General features: G+C 40.6%; 3 protein-coding genes and 1 pseudogene across 3 annotated transcripts; 3 read left to right on the top strand and 1 right to left on the bottom strand.

The window, feature by feature from the left end:
• The first annotated feature begins 8,385 nt into the window (after positions 1-8,385).
• Positions 8,386-9,526, top strand: TAS2R9 (taste 2 receptor member 9). Its single transcript, XM_003988465.5, has one exon. The coding sequence runs from the start codon at positions 8,489-8,491 to the stop codon at positions 9,500-9,502; it is 1,014 nt and encodes a 337-aa protein (XP_003988514.1). The 5' UTR covers positions 8,386-8,488; the 3' UTR covers positions 9,503-9,526.
• Positions 9,527-11,366: 1,840 nt separating this feature from the next.
• On the top strand, positions 11,367-12,301 carry TAS2R8 (taste 2 receptor member 8). The gene is given in 6 exon segments (XM_011283793.4): positions 11,367-11,576; positions 11,578-11,610; positions 11,612-11,722; positions 11,724-11,741; positions 11,743-12,252; positions 12,254-12,301. Coding segments are annotated over 6 exon segments (930 nt in total).
• Positions 12,302-16,459: 4,158 nt separating this feature from the next.
• On the top strand, positions 16,460-17,395 carry TAS2R7 (taste 2 receptor member 7). Its single transcript, XM_003988415.4, has one exon. The coding sequence runs from the start codon at positions 16,460-16,462 to the stop codon at positions 17,393-17,395; it is 936 nt and encodes a 311-aa protein (XP_003988464.1).
• Positions 17,396-20,949: 3,554 nt separating this feature from the next.
• LOC109501453 lies at positions 20,950-23,959 on the bottom strand (annotated as a pseudogene).
• Positions 23,960-25,895: the final 1,936 nt, after the last annotated feature.

Genomic DNA, 25,895 nt, shown 5'->3' with positions numbered 1-25,895 from the left:
TTTATTTATTGAGAGATTCGGGGTGGGGGGAAGGGGCAGAGGGGGAGGGAAAGAGAATCTTAATCAGGCTCCACACTCAGCACAGAGCCCAGTGCAGGTCTTGATCTCATGATGTGAGGTCAAGAGTCAGACACTTAACCAACTGAGCCACCTGAGCATTTCCAGTACTTTCATTATCATTTTGTTTACTTATATTAAAAGCCCTGTTTGTCCATTCATGTAGGTTTTTTCTTTAAATTTTCTTTTGTCCATGTTAAAAAATCGCTAATTTTGTTACTTTGCTTCCTATTTAATTACTGTGTGTTCCATCTGTATATTTGCAACATTTCTATATTTTTCTTTTATTGTCTCCTGCAGAAAACAAATATCTGATTTTTGATCCTTTGTTTAATATTAGAATTTCAAAATTATGATCATTGAGTGGACATTTTTACACTTACCATAATGTGGTTATATGAATTTTCTATCTTCTCATTTCTTTTTTTTTTTTCTTCTAATTTTCTTCCCCTCTTTTCCTATATTCTATTGATACCACAGTTTCATGTGCTGGTTTAAAAATATCTTTATCTTCATCCCAAGTAAAAGAAGAAGCTTAGCTTGTCTTATCTATTTCTAGTCTTTCCTATGTTGCTTATTTTTCTGGTCTGCAGTTTCAAGTTTTAAAAGTTTTGTTTTTATTTAAAATGTCTTTTTATTATGGTAAAATATATACAACAAAAAGTATGCCATTTTAACCACTTTTTGTATTTTAGAGAGAGAGAGCATGGCAGCGAGGTAGGGGCAGAGAGAGAGAGAGGGAGAGAGGGGATCCCATGCTGTTAGCACAGAGACCGATATGGGGCTCAGTCTCACGAACCGTGAGATCATGATCTGAGCCCAAATCAAGAGTCGTCAGATGCTTAACTGACTGAGCCACCCCAGCACCCCTGCTTTTTCATATTTTTCAAATGGACAATTATGTATATTAGATTGTTATTCTGTTTTTCAGAACTCCAGGTGATCTGTTCAGAGAAGCAGAGGTTTAAAAAAAATGTTTTTTTAACATTTATTCATTTTTCAGAGACAGACAGAGACAGAACATGAGCGGGGGAGGGACACAGAGAGAAAGGGTGACCTAGAACCTGAAGCAGGCTCCAGGCTCCAAGCTGCTGTCAGCCCAGAGCCTGACGTGGGGCTTGAATCACAAACTGGGAGATCACGACCTTAGCCGAAGTTGGATGCTTAACCGACCGAGCCACCCAGGCGCCCCCAGAGAAGCAGAGGCTTTAGAACGACCCTAGAAGTGACAAAAGCCAGATGCCGTCCATAAGGTCCACACCCTGAGAAAAAGATGAGTTAGACTGTGTGCACACTGCACTTGGCTACAGAAGAGTAGCAATGAAGAGGCATGCAAAATGCTTGGGGCATGAGGTCACGGTCAGGCAGGCAGCGCCTCTCAGGGAGACAGCAAGACACAACAGAAAGCTGAAGCAGCATCTCTTTGAGGCACAAGCCAAGATCAAGCAAGACAGGTAAGAGAAACAAGGTAAAACTGAAAAATAAGAGGAAGTCTGTCCATAGAATAACGACATATAATAATGAAAATGTCCAAACGGTAGTAACTCAAGAAGATCCCAGGGGGGGCCTGGGTGGCTCAGTCAGTAAAGCATCTGACTTCAGCTCAGGTCATGATGTCACTGTTCGTTGGTTCAAGCCCTTCATTGGGCTCTGTGCCGACAGCTCAGAGCCTGGAGCCTGCTTCCGATTCTGCATCTCTCTCTCTCTCTCTCTGTCCCTCCCCCTTTCACACACTGTTTCTCTCTCTCAATAATAAATAAACATTAAAAATAAATTAAAAAAAAAAGAAGATCCCAGAGCTGAGAAATGACTAAAGACCACCCAGCTTCAACCTTAGCCCTTCAACTGTCAAAAAAAAAATTGCCTTGCTAGTAGTTGGTGCAGGGATAGCCTTAAAATTCCAAGAACCACCACAACAGTAATCATAACAGCAAAAATAAAATATCTACATACATATAAAACTACGGCAGAAAAAAAAGCAGGTACACACACACACACACACACACACACACACACAAAGGGAAAACCAACCTTTTCAGCATTTTCAGTACATGAATATACACTAGAAAAGTAACAACCATGAAACAGGGGGAAATTGATACACGTGCTAAGATGAATTCAAGAGAATGAAACAAGTGAAAAACACCCGGAACCATAAATGAAACACTCAAAGAAGAGGTGTTCTAAACAATGGGAAGACATGACACAGAAGCTGATAGAAATAAAACCAAAAATTGAAAGAAAGAAAAACCACCCTAGAAGTGAAGAGAAATTTTAGTGCGCGTAGGAGCACATAGACCTAACAAAGTAGTAAAGGAGATAAAAGATAGACACGAGAGGGGCGCCTGGGTGGCTCAGTCGTTAAGTGGCCAACTTCGGCTCAGGTCATGATCTCGCTGTCCGTGAGTTCGAGCCCCGTGTTGGGCTCTGTGCTGACAGCTCAGAGCCTGGAGCCTGTTTCAGATTCTGTGTCTCCCTCTCTCTGACCCTCCCCCGTTCATGCTCTGTCTCTCTCTGTCTCAAAAATAAATAAACATTAAAAAAAAAAAAGATAGACACAAGAAAGGAGGAAGGAACACAGAAATGGTAAAAGACAATAATATGAAAGAGGAAAAGGCAAATATGAAAAAGCAGGCCATCGTAAACAAATAACTGGCTCCCTAAAGAGAAAAAACAAAGTAAGGAAATGGGCTAATACTTAAAAAGAGGATTTAAGAAAGCGTTTTAAAAATAAATTTCTTTTTTTTTTTTAATTTTTTTTTCAACGTTTTTATTTATTTTTGGGACAGAGAGAGACAGAGCATGAACGGGGGAGGGGCAGAGAGAGAGGGAGACACAGAATCGGAAACAGGCTCCAGGCTCCGAGCCATCAGCCCAGAGCCTGATGCGGGGCTCGAACTCACGGACCGCGAGATCATGACCTGGCTGAAGTCGGACGCTTAACCGACTGCGCCACCCAGGCGCCCCTAAAAATAAATTTCTTAAAGGGACGCCTGGGTGGCTCAGTCGATTGAGAGTCAGACCTCGGCTCAGGTTACGATCTCTTGGCTTGTGGGTTGGAGCCCCAGATTGGACTTTCTGTCGTCACTGCAGAGCCTGCTTTGGATCCTCTGTCTCCCTCTTTACCCCTCCCCAACTAGCTCTCTCTCAAAAATGAATAAACATTAAAAAGATAAACGAACATTAAAAATAAATAAATTTCTTGACGCCATACGTTGGCATGACGGCACACATGGGAAAACCGTTCCAGAAAGGTAAGCTCAGAGACATACCCCTACTCATCATGCTAAAGATAAACGGCTCTGAGTAAACAGGCAAAGAAAACAAGTCACTCGAAAGGGAAAGAGTAAAACCTGATATCCGGCTTCTCAACAGCATTCGTCCACAACAGGAAAAAGAGAGCAAAATTTACACTAAGCGCGAGGAAAAAAGCATGAGCCAATAATATTCTAACTAGCCACACTGTCTTCCAAGTACCAAGGTTGTTGGGGAAGGGAAGATGCTTTTAACATACAAGGACTCAGGAAATACTGTATCTACTAGCCATTCATGAGAAATAGATTAGAGGCTGACTTTATCTAATTAAGAGATGGTTGGGGGAACTTTGGCAAAAGGAATGGTGGTGAAGTCTAATACACTTAACTATAGACCGAAGTCTAAAATAAAAGGAGGGCTGGTGAATGATTGCAATATTACACTGGAAAAATGTATAGATAGAGGACAGGAAATTCCAAGTTGCTGGGTGATTTGTGAGGGAGTAGGGAGAATGAGCTCTTCAAAGTGACAAAGAAAGGAAACACCCAGGCCAGCTTTGCCTCAGTTGGACGATGGGGTGTGAGAGGGAGAACAGTTACCACTTGAAAGGGTGCAGAGGAAGCAATGTCCATAGAGTAGAGTCAGGATTTAGTTGTGAGGCCTTATTATATATATATATATATATATATATATATATATATATATAATTTATAAAAATATATATATAATTTATAAAAATATATAAAATATATTATACACACACACACACACACACACACACACACACACATATATATATATATAATTTCTTGTCAAATTGGTTTCCATACAACACCCAGTGCTCATCCCAACAGGTGCCCTCCTCCATGCCCATCACCCACTTTCCCCTCCCTCCCACTCCCCCCATCAACCCTCAGTTTGTTCTCTGTATTTAATAGAGTCTCTTATGGTTTGGCTCTCTCCCTTTCTAACTTTTTTTTTTTCCTTCCCCTCCCCGCTGGTCTTCTGTTAAGTTTCTCAGGATCCACGTATGAGTGAAAACATACAGTATCTGTCTTTCTCTGCCTGACTCATTTCACTGAGCATAATGTGAGGTCTTAAAATAAGGCATCTATGGATAAAATTGAGGGGACTATGAACTTGTCCGGGCACCCAATTATATCTTCCTTTTCATTAACCTTTAACTTAAACCTAGCATTCTTTCTACGTATGAATGCAGGTAGCAATCCTAGAAACGTTAGCAGTACCTGTGATTTTTACTTCTAGAAATCACAAATCACTATTGTTTGAGAGACCTCAAATTATCGTTTACCTTTATTACTGCTCTTTCTGCCAGATGAAGAGAGAAGCACAGAAAAATATACTTTAATTGGAGCACTTGGCTGGCTCAGTTGAAAGAGCATGAGACTTTTGATCTTGGGGTCATAAGTTTGATCCCCACATTGGGTATAAAGATGACTTAAATATACATAAATATATACAATATATATACTTTAATTTATCTGGATTCCTCTAAGATTCCATGCATTTTCATTTTGTTCACTTAAAAAAAATTATTCTGAAGACATCACAGTCTTCACCAATCTGCCAAAGTTGAAGACCTTCTGAGCTCAAAGAAAGAAGGTAAAATGAACTGTCAGAAAAATGAATGAGAACGCAAGTTTCTGGCTGATGATTTACTGTGAATTGCAGTGGACATAGCGAGGGATTTGGAGTGTGTGCGGGGGCGGGGGGGGGGGGGGTAGATGAAGTCAGCGAATAATTAAAAATACGAGCTGTCTGCAAATAAGACCAGTATGGCAGCATTCCATTCTTGATACATGTGGAAAATATAGTCATTTGCCTGACTTGACCTGCAATAATCAGTAGCATAATTAAAGAGAAAATGTCAACAGAGAATGTAAGATTCTAAAGAATGGTACAACGTATTTCAACGAGGAAAAGAAAATGAATTTAAAGGAACATCTGCCTAGCTGTGTTTGTGTTCGAGCGCTTCCGATCGCAAGAGATTTCGAGAAATGACACAAGTGAACATGCTGAACCTAGACTCTATAAAGGGGCAGCTATATCAATACGTTGATCCAGATCCAGTGTTGGGATCTATCCTCTTTGGTCTGAAATCCTTAGAGTCCGTTCTTACATGTGTGCTTTGACTGTCAGCCAACACAAATGTGTGAAATCTTGCAATTCTTTTGGAGGATAAATGTTTTCCCTCTTGGTCAGATTTTGTAATTATCTTCCCGCTTTGTCCTCTCCCCCACTGCCTGGAGCTCGCTGCAGTAGGACCTTGGTTCTGAGTCTAGAGACAAAAATGGTGACTGAGGTGGGTCTTAAATAAGCATCGCTTTGCATGGTAACTTTCCCGGGTGAGGTTGCTATACGGTCTTCAAGCAAAACAAGGCAGATTTCCCTCTGACATGGGAAGGTGGACTGCCTCCACCAGAAAGGAGTTTGAGATTCTCAGCTTTATTTATCCAAGTGCACCTAGATATCCTCATTCCCAGTTTTAAGGTCCTACTCGTTTCCCATCATTGCTCTAAATTTCATTCGATGAGACTTGATGAGTCTGTGAATACCTCTGATATGGTAAATCTCTTATCTACACAATTAACTTTTAGATCTGACTTACAGCCATAAAAAACAAGTGAATCTTTCAGGGCCACCACAGACCTCTGGTTTTCAGACTGTCAGGAGGTGAAATTTAAAATCTCAACTTGTCATAAGTTCTCCTTATGCAGGTGGAAATAGCCATGCCACTCACAGTCCTTTTAGTCATTACTAATGCATTAAAAGACAAGAACAGTAGCCACTTCATCTGCAAATACATAAGGGAAATTATCATTTATCTTATTTTTTATTTTATTAAAACAATTTTTTTATATTGATTTATTTTGGGGAGAGCACAAGCGTAGGAGGGGCAGACAGAGGGAGACAGAGGATCTGAAGCAGGCTCGTTGCTGACAGGTAGTGAGCCCGATGGGGGACTCCAATTCACAAACTGAGAGATCATGACCGAAGCCAAAGTCAGATCCTCAACTGGTGCCCTGGGAAATTATCATTTAAATAGAGGTGGCATCTCAAGCAGGGGTGCAAGATGGATTACCAAATCAATATAATTGAAACAAGTGGATAGCCATCTTGGACCCATAAGTCAAGTTGGATCCACACTTGATAATGTAGATATATATACATATATATTCCCAAATTGTTTTTTAAGTGTTGTGTTAAAAAAAAAAAACAAATCGTGCAAATAAAAGAGAAAAATACAGGAAAAGTTCAATGGAGACATTTTCTAACTATAATTCAAAATCCAGAAGTCATAGAGACTGATAAATAGAACTATATGAAATTTGAAAACTTTTGCTTACATTTAAAAAATACATGGAGGGGCGCCTGGGTGGCTCAGTTGGTTGAGCTGACCGACTTTGGCTCAGGTCATGATCTCACGGTTTGTGAGTTCGAGTCCCATATTGGGCTCTGTGGTGACTGCTCAGAGCCTGGAGCCTGCTTCCGATTCTGTGTCTCCCTCTCCCTCGGCCCTTCCCCTGCTCATGCTGTGTCACTCTCACTCTCAAAAATAAATAAACATTAAAAAAATAAAAATAAAAAATACGCGGAAAGGCTAAATACAAATGGCAAAGTGGGAAATATTGTCGATACAGAACATGGGAAAAGTGTTAATTTCTCTAAGGTATAAACACCATAGAAATTCATTAAAAGGGTAGAAAAATGAGCAAATATGTAAGTAGTCCACCAAAAAAAATTCAAATGGCTTTTAAATATGTAAAAAGGTACTTGACTCCTAACCCACCTAATGGGTGGCACTCTTCGTCTCCAGTCCTCAATGTTTCAGACTCAGGGTCTGTTGTCACCAACATAAGTAAAACACGTATACAAATGAGGTTGGGCATTTGCTTGAGATCATCACCTCAAGCCCTTTTTCTCTAACAGAGCAGCCCCTCCAGTGATAGCAAAGCCTAGAAGCCTCCAGCTTACATGTTAAGTTGGTGAAACATTAAAGTCAGTGCAAGAGAATATTACTATACCTTGGTTTATTGTTTTGTGGATTTAGATGTTATGTGTCTTAAATCACGAAACAACCAAAAATGCACACAAATACTAGCAATATGATCAAGTATGTTTTGTCTTTGAAATTGGTATCCGTTATTAAAGAGGCATTATAAGGAAGATCGCACTCAGATTTTAACAAAGCATAATCGGCTGCATACAAGTACAGATTCCGAGGTGAAATTCTGTGTTATAACAGGCACAACTCGAATATCTTCGGTGCTCAGTCTTCCCCATTCCCAGGCGAAACAGCTGGAAATAAAATAACCGTCCTTACTAGAAAATTGAAAACCACAGCTGCCCTACCTGAGTTATTCTTCAACGTTTTTTATTTATTTTTGGGACAGAGAGAGACAGAGCATGAACGGGGGAGGGGCAGAGAGAGAGGGAGACACAGAATCGGAAACAGGCTCCAGGCTCCGAGCCATCAGCCCAGAGCCTGACGCGGGGCTCGAACTCACGGACCGCGAGATCGTGACCTGGCTGAAGTCGGACGCTTAACCGACTGCGCCACCCAGGCGCCCCCCTACCTGAGTTATTCTAATTAATGAAGTGAATACATTGCTGTAAGGCTGAAATTAGTCACATTAACTATCTACACTCTAAATTAGCAATCGTTTTTAATCTCCCAAACATGCATTTTGCACAAAATGGACCATAACGTGGGGGTACTTTGCAAGTCATCAGAGGTGGTCATGTTGCCACGTCTCCGAATTAAATTGGATCCATCGTTTTCCAAGTAATTGATTCTTTCTTGCAGTTCCTGGTCTAAAGCTTAAATTCAAAGACTCCAAAATATACAGAGCTTAAAAGGAGAAAGGTTGTGCAAATCCAAGAAATCAGATACATTCCTATTTGCATCTTAGAGGCTTGCAATCATCTCTTCACTTGAGAGCCAGGACTGGTCAATCAGTGGAGTCGGCACGCAGGCCGTTGTCATCCGGGGCAGACCTGGCTATCTCAGTGACCTGGATCAATGCCGACAAAGAGGGCAGAAAAAGACAACTACCCGGCAGGACGACAGTGGCAGACTTAAACACCATCCTTCACTGGTCAGCTGAAAGCTGACACCATCATCGGTGATATCCCAGACAGGAACTCTGCTGACATGCCAAGTGCAGTGGAGGTAATATATATGGTCTTGATTGCTGGTGAATTGACTATAGGAATCTGGGGAAATGGATTTATTGTACTGGTTAACTGCACTGGTTGGCTCCAAAGGCGAGATAGCTCCGTGATTGACATCATCCTGGTGAGTTTGGCCATCTCCAGAATCTGTGTGTTGTGTGTGGTATCTGCAGAAGGCTTTGTTCTGCTGCTCTCTCCACATGCGTATGCTCAAAATGAGACAATAAACACCTTGGATGCTTTCTGGACACTGAGCAACCATTCAAGTGTCTGGTTCACTGCTTGCCTCAGCATTTTCTACTTACTGAAGATAGCCAACATATCCCACCCGGTGTTCCTCTGGCTGAAGCTAAACGTTACCAGAGTCGTCCTGGGGCTTTTTCTGGCGTCCTTCCTCACCTCCATAATTATTAGTGTCTTTTTGAAAGAGGGATCCTGGGGTCACGTCGAAGTCAATCACGAGGAAAACATAACTTGGGAATTCAGAGTGAGTAAAGCCCCAAGCGCTTTCAAACTGATTATCCTGAACCTGGGGGCTCTAGTTCCCTTTGCTCTGTGCCTAATCTCCTTTGTCTTGTTACTTTTCTCCCTCTTTAGACACGCTAAGCAGATGCAACTTTACGCCACCGGGTCCAGGGACTGTAGCACAGAGGCACACATGAGGGCCATAAAGGCAGTGACCATCTTTCTGCTTTTCTTCATCATGTACTATGCAGTCTTTCTTGTAGTCACTTCTAGCTTCCTGATTCCCCAAGGACGGTTAGTGCTGATGTTTGGTGGCATAGTCACTGTCATTTTCCCATCAAGCCATTCATTCATCCTGATCATGGGCAACAGCAAGCTGAGGGAGGCCTTTCTGAAGGTGCTAAGGTGTGTGAAGGGCTTCCACAAAAGAAGGAAACCTCTTGTTCCGCAGAGAATCCTGAATACGGGGAGAAAGAAATCAACAAAAGACTGTCTCCCTTCTCCCCGGGGGTTACATTCATTTGCTTAATTGTATGCTGTTAAGAGTCATGCATATCTATCATTATTCTAAATTTCCCTTTGGGTTCCTTCACATTTCCATCTTGTTTAAGTCAAATGTTATCATGGAGCCACGTGCATTTCCTCGTGTCTGCAGGAAAGATGAGCCCAAGGCAAAGAGGTTCTCCTTTCTGTCATATTCTGGTAAAAACCTTGAGCTCAAAAAGCAGCAGAAGAATTTCAGGCAAACAGGCTGCAGGGAAGAGGTTTTAAAACATATCAGCCCTTCCTATAAAATCGATCCTATAAGAAACTGTACTTCTTCTGAGCCGGAGGAGGTCCGTTCTTATTTTTTCTGCTCTACCCCCTCCATTTCTAGAATGATTTGTCCCATTAAGGAAGGAGATAAAACACTGGGTGAGACCCTCTTCAGGGTGAAATATAATGTAGGAAAAGAGATGTGATCTCAAGAAAATGTTTGACCAGGAAAAGGAGTGTGGGGTCTACAGTTAAGGGATATGTATATCAAAACCACCCAGCTTTAGGGTCAATTCTCAAAGATTCTTTGGAATGTTTTCTCTACCCTTCTAGACTCAAGAATCTTTGACTTGTTTGTTTGGTTTTTTTTTTTTTCTCTCTCTTAACATCATTATCTTTTCTATTCTGTTTCTGGTAACATTTTACAGATAACTAGGTTTCCTTAAATTATTAATTTCATGCTTTCCTGTAACACAATATGCAATAGAAATAGGAAATATACTACATATGTTATTTACATTATTTAAGTACTTAAATACAAGAAGAAGAACCCTCGTTCTGTGATTTGTATTACTTCGATTTAAATTTATTGTGGAATGGGTCTCCCAAGAAAGAATAAATCAATTTGATAGCAGAATTAGTCTTCTTCCCTGAAAACATTATTCGGTTAACATTTTTAAAAATGTGATTGCCCCATCAGGAGAAATGACTACAATGTAGAATGTGAGGTTGTAAGTCTTATAAAAAGAGTTGATTATAAGAGAATAAAGTGTGCTTCCTTAATTTTATATGAAAATGTGTATTATCCAAGAGACAACATTTTGGGATGATCATTTCAGACGGGGAGCATTTCCTACATTCAATGAAATGAAACTAGCAAATTTTAATCTAGCATCTTTCACTTCTATTAAAAAACTGCATAGAGGCAAAATATTTGTAAATATTGCCACGTGCCTGCCTGACTAATAACACTATAGCATGTATAATTAGATTGGTACCATATCCTTCTCTGATTAACCATTTATATGAAAATGAAAATTATTATCCTCTGACTGAATGTTAATTTTCTCTAATCCAATTGTACTGATCATTTCCAAAACTAAAATTCATTTCCAAGAGCCAGGAAACCTGACTCGTGATTGGCCTACAGTTTATGGTGATGAAAATGAACTTTCATTTTACACATTGTGATTTTTATGGAATACATGGTTTTTTTCTGCTGTCTGTGGCTCCCTGTTTGAAACTCAGTTCAACAGGTCGAACGGAGTACTCAAAACTTAATAGCAAGAAGCCTGTTGCAAATTCATGAAATCGAATCTCTTTTAATGGGTATGAGAGCATTTTCAACCAAACATTTCACTTACCACTCACTAAAAGGGTGATGATTATAATTTGCCCAGCCTCAAAGCTCATCAAAATGTTTGGAACAACCAGTTGGTTTAGTCCTCACAAATGTAGAAGCCATCCTATTTCCAAAGAGAGCTTGGTACTCCTGGAATGATATCAAAATCCAAATAGTGAATGAAAAGAAAGCATTATTTCATGACTTGAAGAACTTATTACCACCCTTCAACTGAGAATCTGTAAATTAGCCCATCTGCAGTGATAATGGAGACCAGGGTGTTCTCTCTACCAATATGCTCTGTACAGAAGACAACATCTTCATGATCATAATAACTGGAGAATTCATAATAGGAATTCTGAGGAATGTATACACTGGACTGGTAAACTGGATTGACTGGATTAAGAAGAAAAAGATCTCCTCAACTGACTATATCCTCCCCAGTCTAGCCATCTCCAGAATGTGTTTGCTCTGTATAATGATAGTAAATATCATCATAATGATATCTCTACCCAGATTTTTATGAAAATGCTAAACTAAAAAGCCATCATGCATATCGTCTGGACAGTTGCCAACTACTTAAGTATATGGTTTGCCACCTGACTCAATGTTTTCTATTTCCTCAAGATAGCCAACTTCTCCCACCCACTTTTTTCTCTGGCTGAAGAGGGAGAATTGACAGAGTGATTCACTGGATTCTGCTGGGCTGTTTGGCCATCTCCTCCTTGGTCAGCCTTCTACTGGCAATGACACCACATTATGATTAGGAGTTTCATAAAATTGCAGAACATAAAAGCAACTGCCCTGAAATGTTCCATGTGAGTAAGAGTCAATTCTTCAACCCGCTGACCCTCTTTAACCTGTTGGCAATTGTCCCATGGACTGTGTCATTGATCTCACTTTTTCTTTTAATTGTGTCCCTACAGAGACATGTCAAGCAAATGAAACCCAGTGTTACAGGCTGTGGAGGTCCCAGCACAGAGGCCCAGGCGGGAGCCATGAAAACTATGACTTCATTTCTCTTCCTCCTTTTTGTGTGTTATGAGGTTTCCCTTTTGGTGACTTTTAGCCACCTTATGAAAGAACGCAAGTTCGCTGTGATGTTTGGAGAAGCTATACCAATTCTCTATCCTTCTGGTCATTCACTCATTTTAATTATTGGGAATAACAAGCTGAGGCAGGGCATCTATCAGGATGCCAAGGTATGGCAAAACGGTCTGCATGATGTAAAATCTTGGCTTTGTACGTAAACTTGAAAACCAAATCTTGTTGCCTAATAAAAAAAAAAAATACATTCTTGTTTCGTCCTGTTATCCCATTTATTTTGGGTACACATCTTGAAGTGCTCTTGAGGCCTATTAGCACATGAATGTATATATCCTTTCTGTGTCTTTACACCCCAGATTCTCACCTTCACTCTTTCCTCTGAGAATTTCAGAGCCCACACTTACTCTTTTTGCCACCTTACTGCAGAGGTTAGGCATGTACTGCCTAGTTACTTTCTTTCAAGATTTTACTTTGGCCCATGGTAGAGTGCACTGAACTGCACTGATTTTTTTTCATTTTTTTCCCTATCACATATTTTCATTGCTGACCCTTAATTTTGCCCCCTTGGTGGCTCTGTTGGGTCATTCCCATTTGGATTATTAACTAGGAACTCGGATCTCCCCTGTCCCATGTCTGGTTCAGTTTCCTAGTTATGTATCTGTCTCCTCCCAAGTGAGTGAGGCTTTAGGTTGTCTCCTACATAATATATTCTGGCGGACCTTATTCTGGAAGCTCCTATTCATTTTCCTTGAAATTAAGTTTCTGTACAAACAACTTGCTGTTCAGGCAGCAGTAGGATGGGAACAGAACTCATTCAAGCATCTCTCCCTAAGGGTATTCCTAAGTGCTCTTCACAATCTCGGTAAAAGGATGGGGGTAAGTAATATCAATCAGACTGCTTTGCTCAGGTTCCTTTCTTAATAAGACCTGCAAGGGCTCTTACCACTCAAGACTCTAGAAAAGCAATTCATTGAGAAGAAATTAACATACATTGTAGAGTAATTACATTGTAGAGTAACTACATGCTATCAGTAAAAAAGCAATGTATGCCCATAACACATACAGAGTAAATTACACGCACACAAAAAGAAGAAAAATAAAGAGTCACTACAAAAACCTCATTCTACCGTGAACAACAAATCCTTTGTTACTAGAGTAGCACTGAAACACTTGATCTGGCACGTCTAAATTCACGTCTGTTCCGTTAATGACTGTGCATTTCAGCTCCCGCCATTGGCTATGTCAAATTCTGGTCTATTTCAATCTACTCATTTCCTTTTGTTATAACTAAAATATTAATTGCCTGAAGATTATCAATTTTTCTGCATATGATGATGTAAAATTCACTCCGTAAAGTCCCAATGTTTACAGTCTTATGTATATAAACTTAATCAACTATATTTCTAATATCCTAGCATTTTGGATGCTATTTGTTGTATGAGACAGGAGAACTGATGTTCTCTTAACGGGATAAATTAGTGTATTCTGCATAATACCTGCTAATTCTTCACTGCAACGAACTTTAAATTCTTCTGCAGGTTTAGATGCAATAAATAGTTTATAAGATTAGTACTTCTGGGAAGGGTTCCCTCCATTAGTCTGAAGTCCTTTCCTCCCTATTTAGTTTTCTGTATCTCCAGTGTTTGAAATACCTCCACTGACCATGACCGAGGTTCAAAGTAGTAAGCTGGTGACCAAACCCTCTCGCACAAATTTTTTTTTTCTGTTTTCTTTACTGTTTTTTTTTTTTTATTGTAGTTAGGGCATTTAATATGAGATCTACGTTTTTCACAAATCTTTAAGTGTACAAAGTATGGTTAACAGTTGTTAACTGTAAGCACAATATTGTAGAGCATATCTCTAGAACCTATATTTCTCACATAGCTGAAACTTGATACTCATAGGATAGCAACTCGCCATTCTTATGTCCCTTCGGGCCCTGGCAGCCACTGTTTTGCTGTTTGCTTTTATGATTTGACCATTCTAGATACCCATATGAGTGGAACTGGGCAATATTTGTCCTTCTTGTAACTACCTTATTTCACTTAGCCCAATGTCTTCCAGGTCCGCCCGTGTGTTTGCATATTGCAAGATTTTCTTCTCTTTAAGACTGAATGATAATCCATTGTCTGTATGTAACACATTTTCTTTATTCACTCATATGTCAGGGGGCAATTAGGGTGCTTCTACATTTAGCTGTCGTGAATAATACTGCAATAAACGTGAGTGCAAATATCACGTTGAGACCCCGATTTCAATTTATTTATTGTTTTAAGTTTATGGATTTTGAGAGAGAGAAAGAGCATGCATGGAGGAGGGGCAGAGAGAGAGAGGGAGAGACAGAACCCCAAGCAGGCTCACTGTCAGTGCAGAACCCAATATGGGGCTCGATCTCACAAAATTGTGAGGTCATGACCTGAGCCGAAATCCAGAGTTGGATGGTTAATCAACTGAGCCATAAAAAAAGATTTATCCATAAATAAATACCCAGAATCGGGCTTGCTGGATCATATGATAGTTGTATTTTTAATCTTTCAAGGAACTTTCATCCTGCTTTCATAGTACCGGCACCAGAAATTCCATGCTATACTACACAGCTATGTATAAAATCTACTCTCACTTGCAAACAACCAAAAAGCGTATTCTAAAATTTATTTCGGTAAAGGTATGATTATAGTTACTGAAGTCCCTTTATTTACCAGGACACTATGGAAAAGGAAATGATGTGCTTGGGTCAGGGATCATTTCTAAGCTCAGAGGAAAGCAGTCATCTGTGAAGATGGCTACAGAATGAGGCATGTTTTCCCCCCCAAATCAGAGCGGCATCTCAGGAATGAAGGTTTGTCCTTTGAGGATGGATGAGAAGATATGTGTTCCCAAAGAAGGTATGAGCACCCCTAAAATTATTCCGTGGAAACACTATGTTGCAAAGTGTTTCTCAGTAACTCTAAATTTAGAGAAGCTGCATAAAGGTAAGAGAGTTCGTCTGTAGGAATGAGGTAAGTTTCATCATCGGTGTCCTGCCGAATAGTCTAGAAGAGCTAAGGATGTAGATTCTCAGATACAATTTGGCATGGCAGAGGGCAGAGGGTAGATCAAAACACAGGATTTTGCTCTCTTCTTCTATGTGTACAACTGCCCTTGAGTACCTTTTAAATGAAAAGGGAAAATATAAAGGTAATCGATATTGTTTTTTATTATGACTCCTTCATCTCATTATATATATATATATATATATATATATATAGCATCACAGGGGTGCTTGGGTGGCTCATTCCGTTAAGCATCTGACTTCAGCTCAAGTCATGATCTTGTGGTTTGTGAGTTCAAGCCCCACATCAGGCTCTGTGCCGACAGCTCAGAGCCTGGAGCCTACTTCAGATTCTGTCTCCCTCCCTCTCTGCCCCTCCCCTGCTCGTGCTCTGTCTCTCCCTCTCTCTCTCTCAAAAATAAATAAACATTAAAAACATAAAAACAAATATAGCATCACAAACTAAATGACCATTAAATGTCACTTGACTAATAAGACAATGCATTATGATATGAAACCTTGTGCATGTTCATCTGAACAACCAAGATAAATGAGCTAAAATATTTTTTAGAACCAAATAATCTATATTTAGCGTTAACCTTTTAAATTCCCTGAAAATCTATGGTTTTGAATGTTAACCCAAACTTTAGATTTTTCGTAGTAATCAATATTATCATTTTGCAAAGTGAATTTCGATTTTGGCCCATTTTCTATTTGCTAGAAAAATCTGTGGAGGTTAGATTTGCCAGATAAAACACAGGATACCCAATTAAATTTGAACTTCAGCAATCTCATGTGATTAGTGCATACGCTAAAAAAAAAAAAAATCATTCATTGTTTATTTGAAATTCAGGTTTAACTGGGTGTCCGGTGTTTCTATTTGCTAAATCTAGCAGTCCTCCTGAGGTTACTAGTATGTGCCACAGATTAATGAATCCCAAGCTTACAAAAAAACATAGCCTTAGAAAGACAGTGCAGGATCATGAAAGGGAACGGGTCTAATTTGCATCCTAAAATGTAGCTCAGCCTAAACTGGCCATGTGTGGAAAAGTAAAACCTGCTGATACAGGTTTTACATACACGTGATACACGAGGTGGCCAGGCCAGGGATTACCAATCACGTTAACTTCTCAAGACTGATAAGGATTTAATGATCATAGCTCCAGTCCCTACTTATCATTCCAGTCTCCATCCCAAGAGAGACTACAGTAAGAGAGGTAAAGAAAATTACAACAAAGTCCAAGAAGTAGGTGTACCTATCAAACGACGTCAGTCCAACTAGGAACGGTTGGAGATTTCTGTATTTTACCATGCTGGATAAAGTGGAGAGCACCTTGATGCTCATAGCAGCTGGAGAATTTGCAATGGGGATTTTAGGGAATGCATTCATTGGATTGGTAAACTGCATGAACTGGATCAAGAATAGGAAGATTGCCTCCATTGACTTAATCCTCACAAGTCTGGCCATATCCAGAATTTGTCTATTATGTATCATACTATTAGACTATTTTATACTGGGGCTGTATCCAGATGTCTATACTACCGGTAAAAAAATGAGAATCATTGACTTCTTCTGGACGCTCACCAACCACCTAAATGTCTGGTTTGCCACCTGCCTCAGCGTCTTCTATTTCCTCAAGATCGCGAATTTCTTCCATCCCCTTTTCCTCTGGATGAAGTGGAAAATTGACAGTGCGATTCCTAGGATCCTGCTGGGATGCTTGGCCTTCTCTGTGTTCATTAGCCTTGTTGTCTCTGAGAATCTGAACGATGATTTCAGGTCTTGTGTTAAGGTAAAGAAGAAAACAAACATAACTGTGAAATGCAGAGTAAATAAAGCCCAATATGCTTCCGTCAAGATTTGTCTCAACCTGTTGACGCTATTCCCCTTTTCCGTGTCCGTGATCTCATTTCTCCTCTTGCTCCTCTCCCTGTGGAGACATACCAGGCAGATGAAGATCAGTGCCACGGGGTGCAGGGACCCCAGCATAGAAGCCCATGTGGGAGCCATGAAAGCTGTCATCTCCTTCCTCCTCCTTTTCATTGCTTACTATTTGGCTTTTCTCGTAGCCACCTCCAGCTACTTTATGCCAGAGACTGAATTAGCTGTGATGATTGGTGAGTTGATAGCTCTCATCTATCCAAGCCATTCATTGATTCTAATTCTGGGGAACAATAAATTACGGCAGGCGTCTCTAAGGGTGCTGTGGAAAGTAAAGTGTATCCTAAAAAGAAGAAATCACTAATCACCACAAATGGATCTGAAGGCAATCATTTACTAGAAAGGAAGACATGATGTTTCTTAGCGGTCTTCAGTTCTTGCATTAATGTTGGTTTCATATGGTTAATTACTCTTAAATATATTTAATGTAACTATAATTGTAACTTAGGAAATCCCATGTAGAGACGATTTTGCCTCTTTCTCTTTGTCTCTTGCTCTTCTCTCTCTCTCTCTCTCCTTCCCTTCAGAGTTTTTTTTTTTTAAACATGTTTCAGAACATATAAAAGTTAATATCCTAATATCAACTGTCAGAGGAGAGAGTATTTTCATAGTTAGGTCTAAATCATTTCTCTAGATGCAAAAATGTACAATGAATTCAGAACAACTGTAATAGCATCCCCTTGTTATTTGCATTCTTATGAAAAGCAACTCACTCAGTCCCCATGATCCTACTTACACTATTTTTCTCAGATCATCTGACTAGTCTCCACCTTCGGAAAAAGCTCAATATGGTGACAGCCTTAATCAAATGTTATGTAATTCTAGGAATGCGGCAGAAATTAATACTGATTATTAACACAAGCAAGATATGTATTGTGATTAAAATAAATACTGTCACAGCAAGTTCAAAAATTATTTTAGACTATAGATGAATGAAAGATTCTCTGTGTGAGAGAAGGAGAGTTTATATAGAAAGTTTCTATAAAACAAGGTTGGCTAAAAAAAGAACTATTTATTGCTTATTGAAGTATATTTCTCCCCCCAAACAACGCGTAAGTTTGCTTTTAGCAGACTAGGACTATAGCGGGAACTGATTGTCGTGATACCCTCATAAGATGAGATCTTCAATCAAAAACTTATGTACTGAGATGTTAAAACGTCAAAACTGTCAAAGGAGACATTGATTCAATACGGAGCATCTCTACATTCCAGAAAACTATTTGGATCATACATAAGTTATCTATGAAATTTCTACTTGGGAAACTTCAACAACAGCATGTCATTTATGTTGAGGAAAGGATATTGCGGAGGGATTGACCCTGTTATTAATCAGCCTTGAGTAGCCATAAACTTTGCGCGGAGAAGAGAAAATGTTTATAAATATTCTCATCAATAACTCTGGCAAAAATAAAAATTACTTCCACCTGAGTTTCATATGGTAATCTTTCTTCTCTGAATCTGACAGTGCAAGATACATATTGATTAAACCGATAGATTTAAAAAGATGTATATTGACTGCCTTGTAAGTTAAAGAAACAATAGACAATTAGATGCATAAACTGAAGCTTACATTCTTTTCAATATTGACTTAAAGAGTACCTGTCCCCACCACCCACCTATGCAGAGACCAATTTATTTAGATTTATTAGGCAAGGGAACAACAACAACAACAACAACAACAAAAACCCCTGAGGGCTAAAGGAAATCCTGGAAACTTCATGTTTGATGTCTTCATATTGTGGACCCTAGAAACTTGATCATCTGTCTACTCACATTACAAAAATAACACCTCAGTATCCAATTTCTCTGAATAACAGCCAGGCAAAGGATACTAAGGTGGAAATAGAAGCCATATTAGGAATATCTTACTATACATAATTCCACTTACTGGCGTATTGAGGATGAAAATGATGTAGCCAAAACAAGGGGCTTAGCTTCTGAGATTATATTAATTTGGAGAAATCATGCAAAAATGATAATAACTCTGAGTTGAAAGAAGCATCTGTACTACTTCTTTTACTCCTGGTGTTTGGAGTAGAGTTTTTTAGGCTTACTCTAAGAGAACGAACATAGCCAACTGGTTACAGAAAGTGCAGACAAATTACTTCTTTTTGTTTGTTTGTTTGTTTATTCATTTTGGGGGGAAGGGGCAGAGAGAGAGGGAGACACAGAATTGGAAGCAGGCTCCAGGCTCTGAGCTGTCAGCACAGAGCCCCACGCGGGGCTCAAATTCTCAAACCGTGAGATCATGACCTGAGCCAAAATCGGTCGTTTAAGTGGCCGAGCCACCCTGGTGCCCCTTCCTTCTTGTTTTTATTTCTTATTTAATAAGTACATACACACTCACACGTTGAACATCTGCGTGTTAAGCATGCCCCTGGGTGCTATAAATACAGATGAAATGTGATAAAGTCCATGCTCTCACGTAACGCATAGTCATGGAAAACATTATGGAAGACTGATAACGATCAAGTAAACAAACTCAGGGTTATAAGTCATGACTGATGCAACTGAGAATAACTGGAGGAGAAGAATTGCTTTACATAGTGTAGTCAGACTAGACCTACCTGAGACACTGAGATTTCAAGCCGAAACTTGAGTCACAATTATAACCCAGTCATGCGCCATCTTGGACAAATAATATCCTGGTGAGTGCCAGTACCCTGAGGAGCAAGTGTCTGAAGAAGTAAAAGCAGAGTAGGACCAGAGCAAGGGGTGACTGGCAGGATTGTAAAAAGCCATGTAGGTCATCAGAGGGAATTTAGATTTAAGTATAATGGGAACGGGCACCTGGGTGGCTCAGTCTTCTGACTTCGGCTCAGGTCATGATCTCATGGTCCGTGAGTTGGAGCCCCACATGGGGCTCTGTGCTGATGGCTTAAGGCCTGGAGCCTGCTTCGGATTCTGTGTCTCCCTCTCTGCCTGCCCCTCACCCACTCACGCTCTGTCTCTCTCTGTCAAAAAATGAATAAATGTTAAAAAACATTTTTTTAAGTGTAATGGGAAGACACTGAAGGAATTGAAACTATATGTAATATAATTTCACTTATATGTAGACCAGCTTACTTTGGTTATAAGAATAGATATGGTATGTGTTGAATGGGGAGGAGTACAATTAAGGGGGCCAACTAGTAAGTTATAGTATAGTAAGCGGTCCCTGTGAGAAATCATAGTGGCTCAGATTTGGATGGTGGTAATAGACTTAAGACTCTTTTTTTAAGAGACACACACTTACTTTCCTTTAATTTTTTTTTTTTTTGAGAAAGAGAGAGAGAGAGAGAGAGCTTGTGCACAAGTGGGGGAGGGGCAGAGAGAGAAGGAGAGAGAATGTTAAGCAGGCTCCAGGCTCAGCTTGGAGCTCGATGTGGGACTCGATCCCACGACCGTGAGATCATGACCCGAGCCAAAATCAAGAGTCAGGCGCTTAACCCACTGAGCCACCCAGGCACCTCAAGACTTTTTCAAATTTAAATATTTTTATTTTTCTAAGTAATCTCTACACCCCATATGGGACTCTAACTCACAACCCCGAGATCAAGAGTCACAGGGTGCACTGACTGAGCCAGCCAGGTGCCCTGAGTTAGGACCTTTTTATTTATTTATTTTATTTTTTTATTTTTTTAAAATTTTTTAATGTTTATTTTTGAGACAGAGAGAGACAGAGCATGAATGGGGGAGGGGCAGAGAGAGAGGGAGACACAGAATCGGAAGCAGGCTCCAGGCTCTGAGCCATCAGCCCAGAGCCTGATGCGGGGTTCGAACTCACGAGCCCTGAGATCGTGACCTGAGCTGAAGTCGGACGCTCACCCGACTGAGCCACCCAGGCGCCCTGAGTTAGGACCTTTTTAAATGGATGAATTCTATACGTTGTACAGGTAAAGCAGATCAGTCTTATTACTTGGCTAGATGAAGGGAAGGAATTGAAGAAAAAGAAGATTCCGAAAACTTTTAGATTGTTTTTACGTTAGCATTTGAGGTGACACTGCCACCTAAAATGGAGTGGCAAATGTTAATAAGGGGTGGGAGGGCAAAAATGAAAAAAAAAACTATTTTTTTTAACATGTAACATTTTAGAGGTCTATGAAATAACCAAGTGAAAATGTCAAATAGATAGCTGAATATATGAATCTGTACCTAAGGATTGAAATAACAGATAAATATTTGGACATCATCAACATATACATGGGATTACCTAAAAAAGTTATAGAGAAGTGACACCAGATCTAAACCCTGAGATATTCAAATCGTTGGAGGTTAAATTACAGAGAAAGGACCAGCAGAAAAAGACAAGAAAGAGCTCCGAAGAAGATGCGAAAAAAAGGACGGAATGTCTGGCCGAACAGAAGCAAGAGATGTCATTGTGTTAGGAGGAGGGAGAGGTCAGCTTTCAAATGATGTTGAGAAAAACGGTAAAATTGGGAAAACAAAGTCACCATTGGTTTTGGCAAGATGGATGCAATTGATGATCCAATGGCAAGAGCAGTATTAGTGAAGCGTAGGGACAGAAGCTAGGTTCCGTGGAAAAGGTTTAGGAGGGAATACAAGATGGGAGAGCAGAGAGATGGTGAATGTGTAACATTTTAGTAAGTTTTGTTATTAAGGAGAGTGGAGAACAGAGCATGGGAGCAAGACAAAATTTTCGTGTTTTCACTGGTTTTGTTTTTAAGTTGGATGATACAGTGTGTGCCTGCAAATTGAAATGATTCAATAGAGTAAAGGAATAATAATATAGGAGAGGGGTAGTAATTGCTGGGGCAATGATGTTAAAATCATGATCTCTGACGTTAAAAGGTGGAACCCTCAGACCCAAGATCGGGCTCTTTAGGTGGATGAACCTAAAAATATGAAACGTCCAGATTTCCTGGAACCCTCGGGGCCAGCAAGGGCAAACCCTTACCACTTACAAGAGCAGGACAGCGTCCCCACTCCTGAAAACTGTTCAACTGACTCCATTTGAGCCAAATTAACATTTATTCTGCTCAAGAAATGCCCTGCCACTCCTCATTACTTCAGGACAAAGTTTCAACACAGCCTAATAAGGTAAGTGCAAACTTACCTAATAAGGTAAGTTCCAAAAGAATATAGCTTCAAGCTAACACTAGCACATGTTGTTAACATTATCAGCAGAAATAATAGAACATACTGGACACGGGTCTTGAGAGTGATGGATCAAAAGGTTCTCTTTATGCCATCTGGGAATGGAGAATTTGTTGACCTGGGCACCCTCCATAATGATTTAGGGTTCGGATTCTGGCAAGGGCACATAAATCCAGCCCTAAAATTCTGTTGGGAAAGCTCCATGAAACTTGTACACAATGCTGGCCTCATGTATAAGGTAGAGTTGCTGCAATGCCATTGACATGGTATTAAGAAGGATCGGAAAGTTCAGAGAGATGGTAACGTCAGAAAGGATTAACTACGTAAGACCCAAGAAACCACCGCCTCACTACGTTCCCCAGGAGATCCCTGCAGATATTTTCTTCCTGAGGCAACATGAATGGGCTGGTGAGGGGAACACTGGCATTACTGAAGACTCCTCCGCAAGCCAGAATTGGCTGATGGGAGAGGCTGCCAGGAACCCGGGTTCCATGTACCCATGAATACGTCGGAATTGCCTGTTGTAACACGGAACCAGCCTCACCATATTGAGCAGCAAGGCCAGCCAGAGTGCTAATCATCATGTATTGATCTGCAGGAATCTGTGGTCAGCGTTAAGAAAAATGATGTTCCTAGGACTCAGAGAGATAAACAATCAAGTAAGGTGCTTCTTGGATTATGTAAGAAAAAAAATGAATGCTAAGAAGTTACTGTAATGGAAAAACATTATTCCTTCTCCAGCTTCCAGCTCTTTGTCACTTCACTTCATTGACTGAAGAAGAGGCTGGGTCCCACTGGGGAATGACGGTGCCAAGTTTCATGGTACGTGCCTTCCCAGTTTCAATCCTCCCCAAAAGGAATTGCATTCAATTGACAGAGTAATTGGGACCTAGGGAAAGAGGTAATTACATTTTTTGAGAGTTGTTAAATATGAAATATGACCAGACGGTCAGATCAGAGCAACTAAAATGCCACCATGATCTTTCACTGAGAGTGGAAGCCCCGGGGGGACAAATCGTTCTGTGGCTCCATTGGGTCTGCATACCCACCCCGTGGTCATCTACCTTGTTCTCAAGAACAGAATCGAGATGGATGTGCTTAGCTCCTATCAGAACACAGTCCTGAAGTTTCTTAAGTTTTGGGTAGATAGAATGTCTCATCGAGTGGATATCAGCAAGCTTTGTTTTCTTTTGTCTTTGTTTTCTTGTTAACGCAGTATTTATTTGTCTTCTCTCTGTCAAACCCTGAGCCAACCACTTTCCCTAGGCGGCTTGGGGAGGTATAGAAAAAGGCACATCCAGGGCAGAAGAGACACAGGAAAAAGACCTATGGGAGGCGGAGACAGCTCCTTCACATGACCAAGAGGATGCAAAAGGCCAGCATCAGGCAAAAGAGCCCCAGCGGTTCTGGGAGGGCAAAGCCCGGAAGAGCATAGGAGAAGAGCTGTTGCTTCAGAGAGGGGTTCCTGGCATACCCAGTGAGAGGCTCCCAAACCCAGTCCCAGTTCTGGCCCCAGAGCCAGCCACCCCCACCAGGGCAGCCCGGCCCCAGTGAACTTGGCTGCTGTGTCAGTGCCCCCTTGAAATGGTGCTGGTTCAGAAGCTGCGGCTAAGAGTAAGTGAGGTCGGGGACGTGGGGTTGCCAAGCTGCTGAGCCTCTCATCTGTCGGCCTCTCTGGAATTAGCACCACTGCAGACAGTGTCGCGTTCAACAGCTGAGAGGTCCTCCTGATCAAGAGGAAGAGAGAGACGAACTTTGCACAGGCCTACATTTTCCGGTGATGAGGGCCAGGAGGGCTTCTCCGAGGGCAGAGAAGACGAAGCTGTAAGCTTTTGTCTTCCATCCTTCAAACACACGTACCAATTCAGTGCCAAAGAGGTGGAAATGCAAATACATTTGGTTTCTTCCTAAAGCAGCTCTTGCATAGTGAGGTGTGCATGATCGGGTTTTGGATCAGTCTGATTCTTGGCTCACTGGGCAGATGCTAGTGGAGACTGCAGTTTCTCTGCCTGCTTTGGAACCAACCGTATAACTCCATTTTAAAAGACAAAATATTGTACAGGTAACTAATTGTGAGTCTCAGTTCAGGCCCGTTCTCACTGCGTATGGGGAAAATTCTTCCCCAAATGTAATCAGGATTTCCAAGTATCTAGAAAAGAACAAGGTGATTTGGCATTTCACTCCTGTGCAGTAAAATTTACAACATGTAATTAAAGTTTACAGACAAGTACCCACGCCTATCCTTAAAATATGACCGGGCTGTAGAATCCTCTCTGTGACTGGCATTTAAGCGTGGCTGGAAAAAAAAAAAAAAAAAAGCTATTCTTAAACTGCTTGAATTTGTTGCCTAGAACTCTAAGTAGGGCAGAAGAACTTCACCTTTAGGGAGTGTTTCCTGTTCAGTTAGAATCACATGATTAAGCCCCCAAGGTCAAACACATGCAAAACAACAACTTCTGCATTGTCTTCTTCAATGTCCTCAAGTGGTGCTATTCTTGGCACTGAGGATATGAAGGTACGTGAAACACTGCTCTGTCCTCAAAGAATGCGAGATCTAATGGAAGATTTAGCTTGTACAAAATGATGGTCACTGTCAGCAAAGTGGCAAAAGAACTATAGAAGTTGAGAGCAGTGGAGAAAGGAGGGCTTCCTGCAGGAGATGCTGTGTGATCTGGACTTTGGAGAGCGGAGGCAGGGAAGAAGGCGAAGGGAAACGTGTGGCTAAAGCTATGCATATAATGTAGTATTTTCGATGGTCCCGGGACGCTGAACAATCCAGTAAGATTGAAGAGAACACAGGAAGGGAAAGCTGGAGATGTGAATTTCCAGATTGTGAAGAATGTTGCCAGGGACAAACTGTGATCGATCCTATGGGCAACAAAGAAATTTTTGGAGTGTAGGAGTAGCGTGATCATTCTCTTTGCAAATACCTCAGTCTGGGGTATAAATTTTTATGTAAAATCTGTTGTAGGAGGAGGGGTACCTCCTTATGAAGAGATTTGTTTTAATGTCAGCAGGCTGGAAGTTCCTCCCAGTGGGCTGGGAAACAGCTCTTCTGGACAATGTTGGGAGAGAAGAAATGGGGAAGAGAGCTCTGAACTGAAGATAATATTGCTGGGCATGTGAGTAACTAGGAGAGCCCAGTTTTGGTATCTGTTTCTGAAAACAAAGCAGGGCATTTAATGGGTTATTTGTGAATGTCTTCACCTGTTCAGTCATTTTAAATTATGCAAACCTATTGATTTGGATATAAGACCATGAGCTTTGCCGGCCAGTATTTAGATTGAAATGATAGTAACCCATTATCTAATAAGTTACTGTCAATTATCTTTAATGACTAGTGTTATTATGAGGACTGTTCATTTTTATTTTTTATGGTTTTTTTCCCCCCTATGCTTTCAGTAAGGAATGGAACATTGGAAAAGATCACAGCTGGGATTCCTACCTTGCTGGAATAGTAAAAAGAAAGCTCCTACTTTATTCTTCAATCCTCATCCAGGTCACTTTCAAATGCTTCCACCCTCAGGCTTATATACCTTCATACATTTTGCCTTGGGAAATGTACCCAATCCCATCTGTAGAATGATCCCATTCCTTCAGAAATTGTATGACAAGTCTATCAGGGTACTGAGAACACCAGCACAACCAGAGATTAATTCTGCTTCCAAGGAGAAGGTCAGTTCAAAGTCTGATTTCAGAACTGAACT

Source organism: Felis catus, chromosome B4 (assembly GCF_018350175.1).
Source record: "Felis catus isolate Fca126 chromosome B4, F.catus_Fca126_mat1.0, whole genome shotgun sequence".
NCBI lineage: Eukaryota > Metazoa > Chordata > Mammalia > Carnivora > Felidae > Felis > Felis catus.
The sequence above is the reverse complement of the archived record's forward strand: the minus strand, read 5'-3'. Positions and strand labels throughout refer to the sequence as shown.

Excerpts from the sequence above, each read along its gene's own strand:
- TAS2R9 (XM_003988465.5), top strand. The coding sequence starts at position 8,489 with ATGCCAAGTGCAGTGGAGGTAATATATATGGTCTTGATTGCTGGTGAA.
- TAS2R7 (XM_003988415.4), top strand. The coding sequence starts at position 16,460 with ATGCTGGATAAAGTGGAGAGCACCTTGATGCTCATAGCAGCTGGAGAA.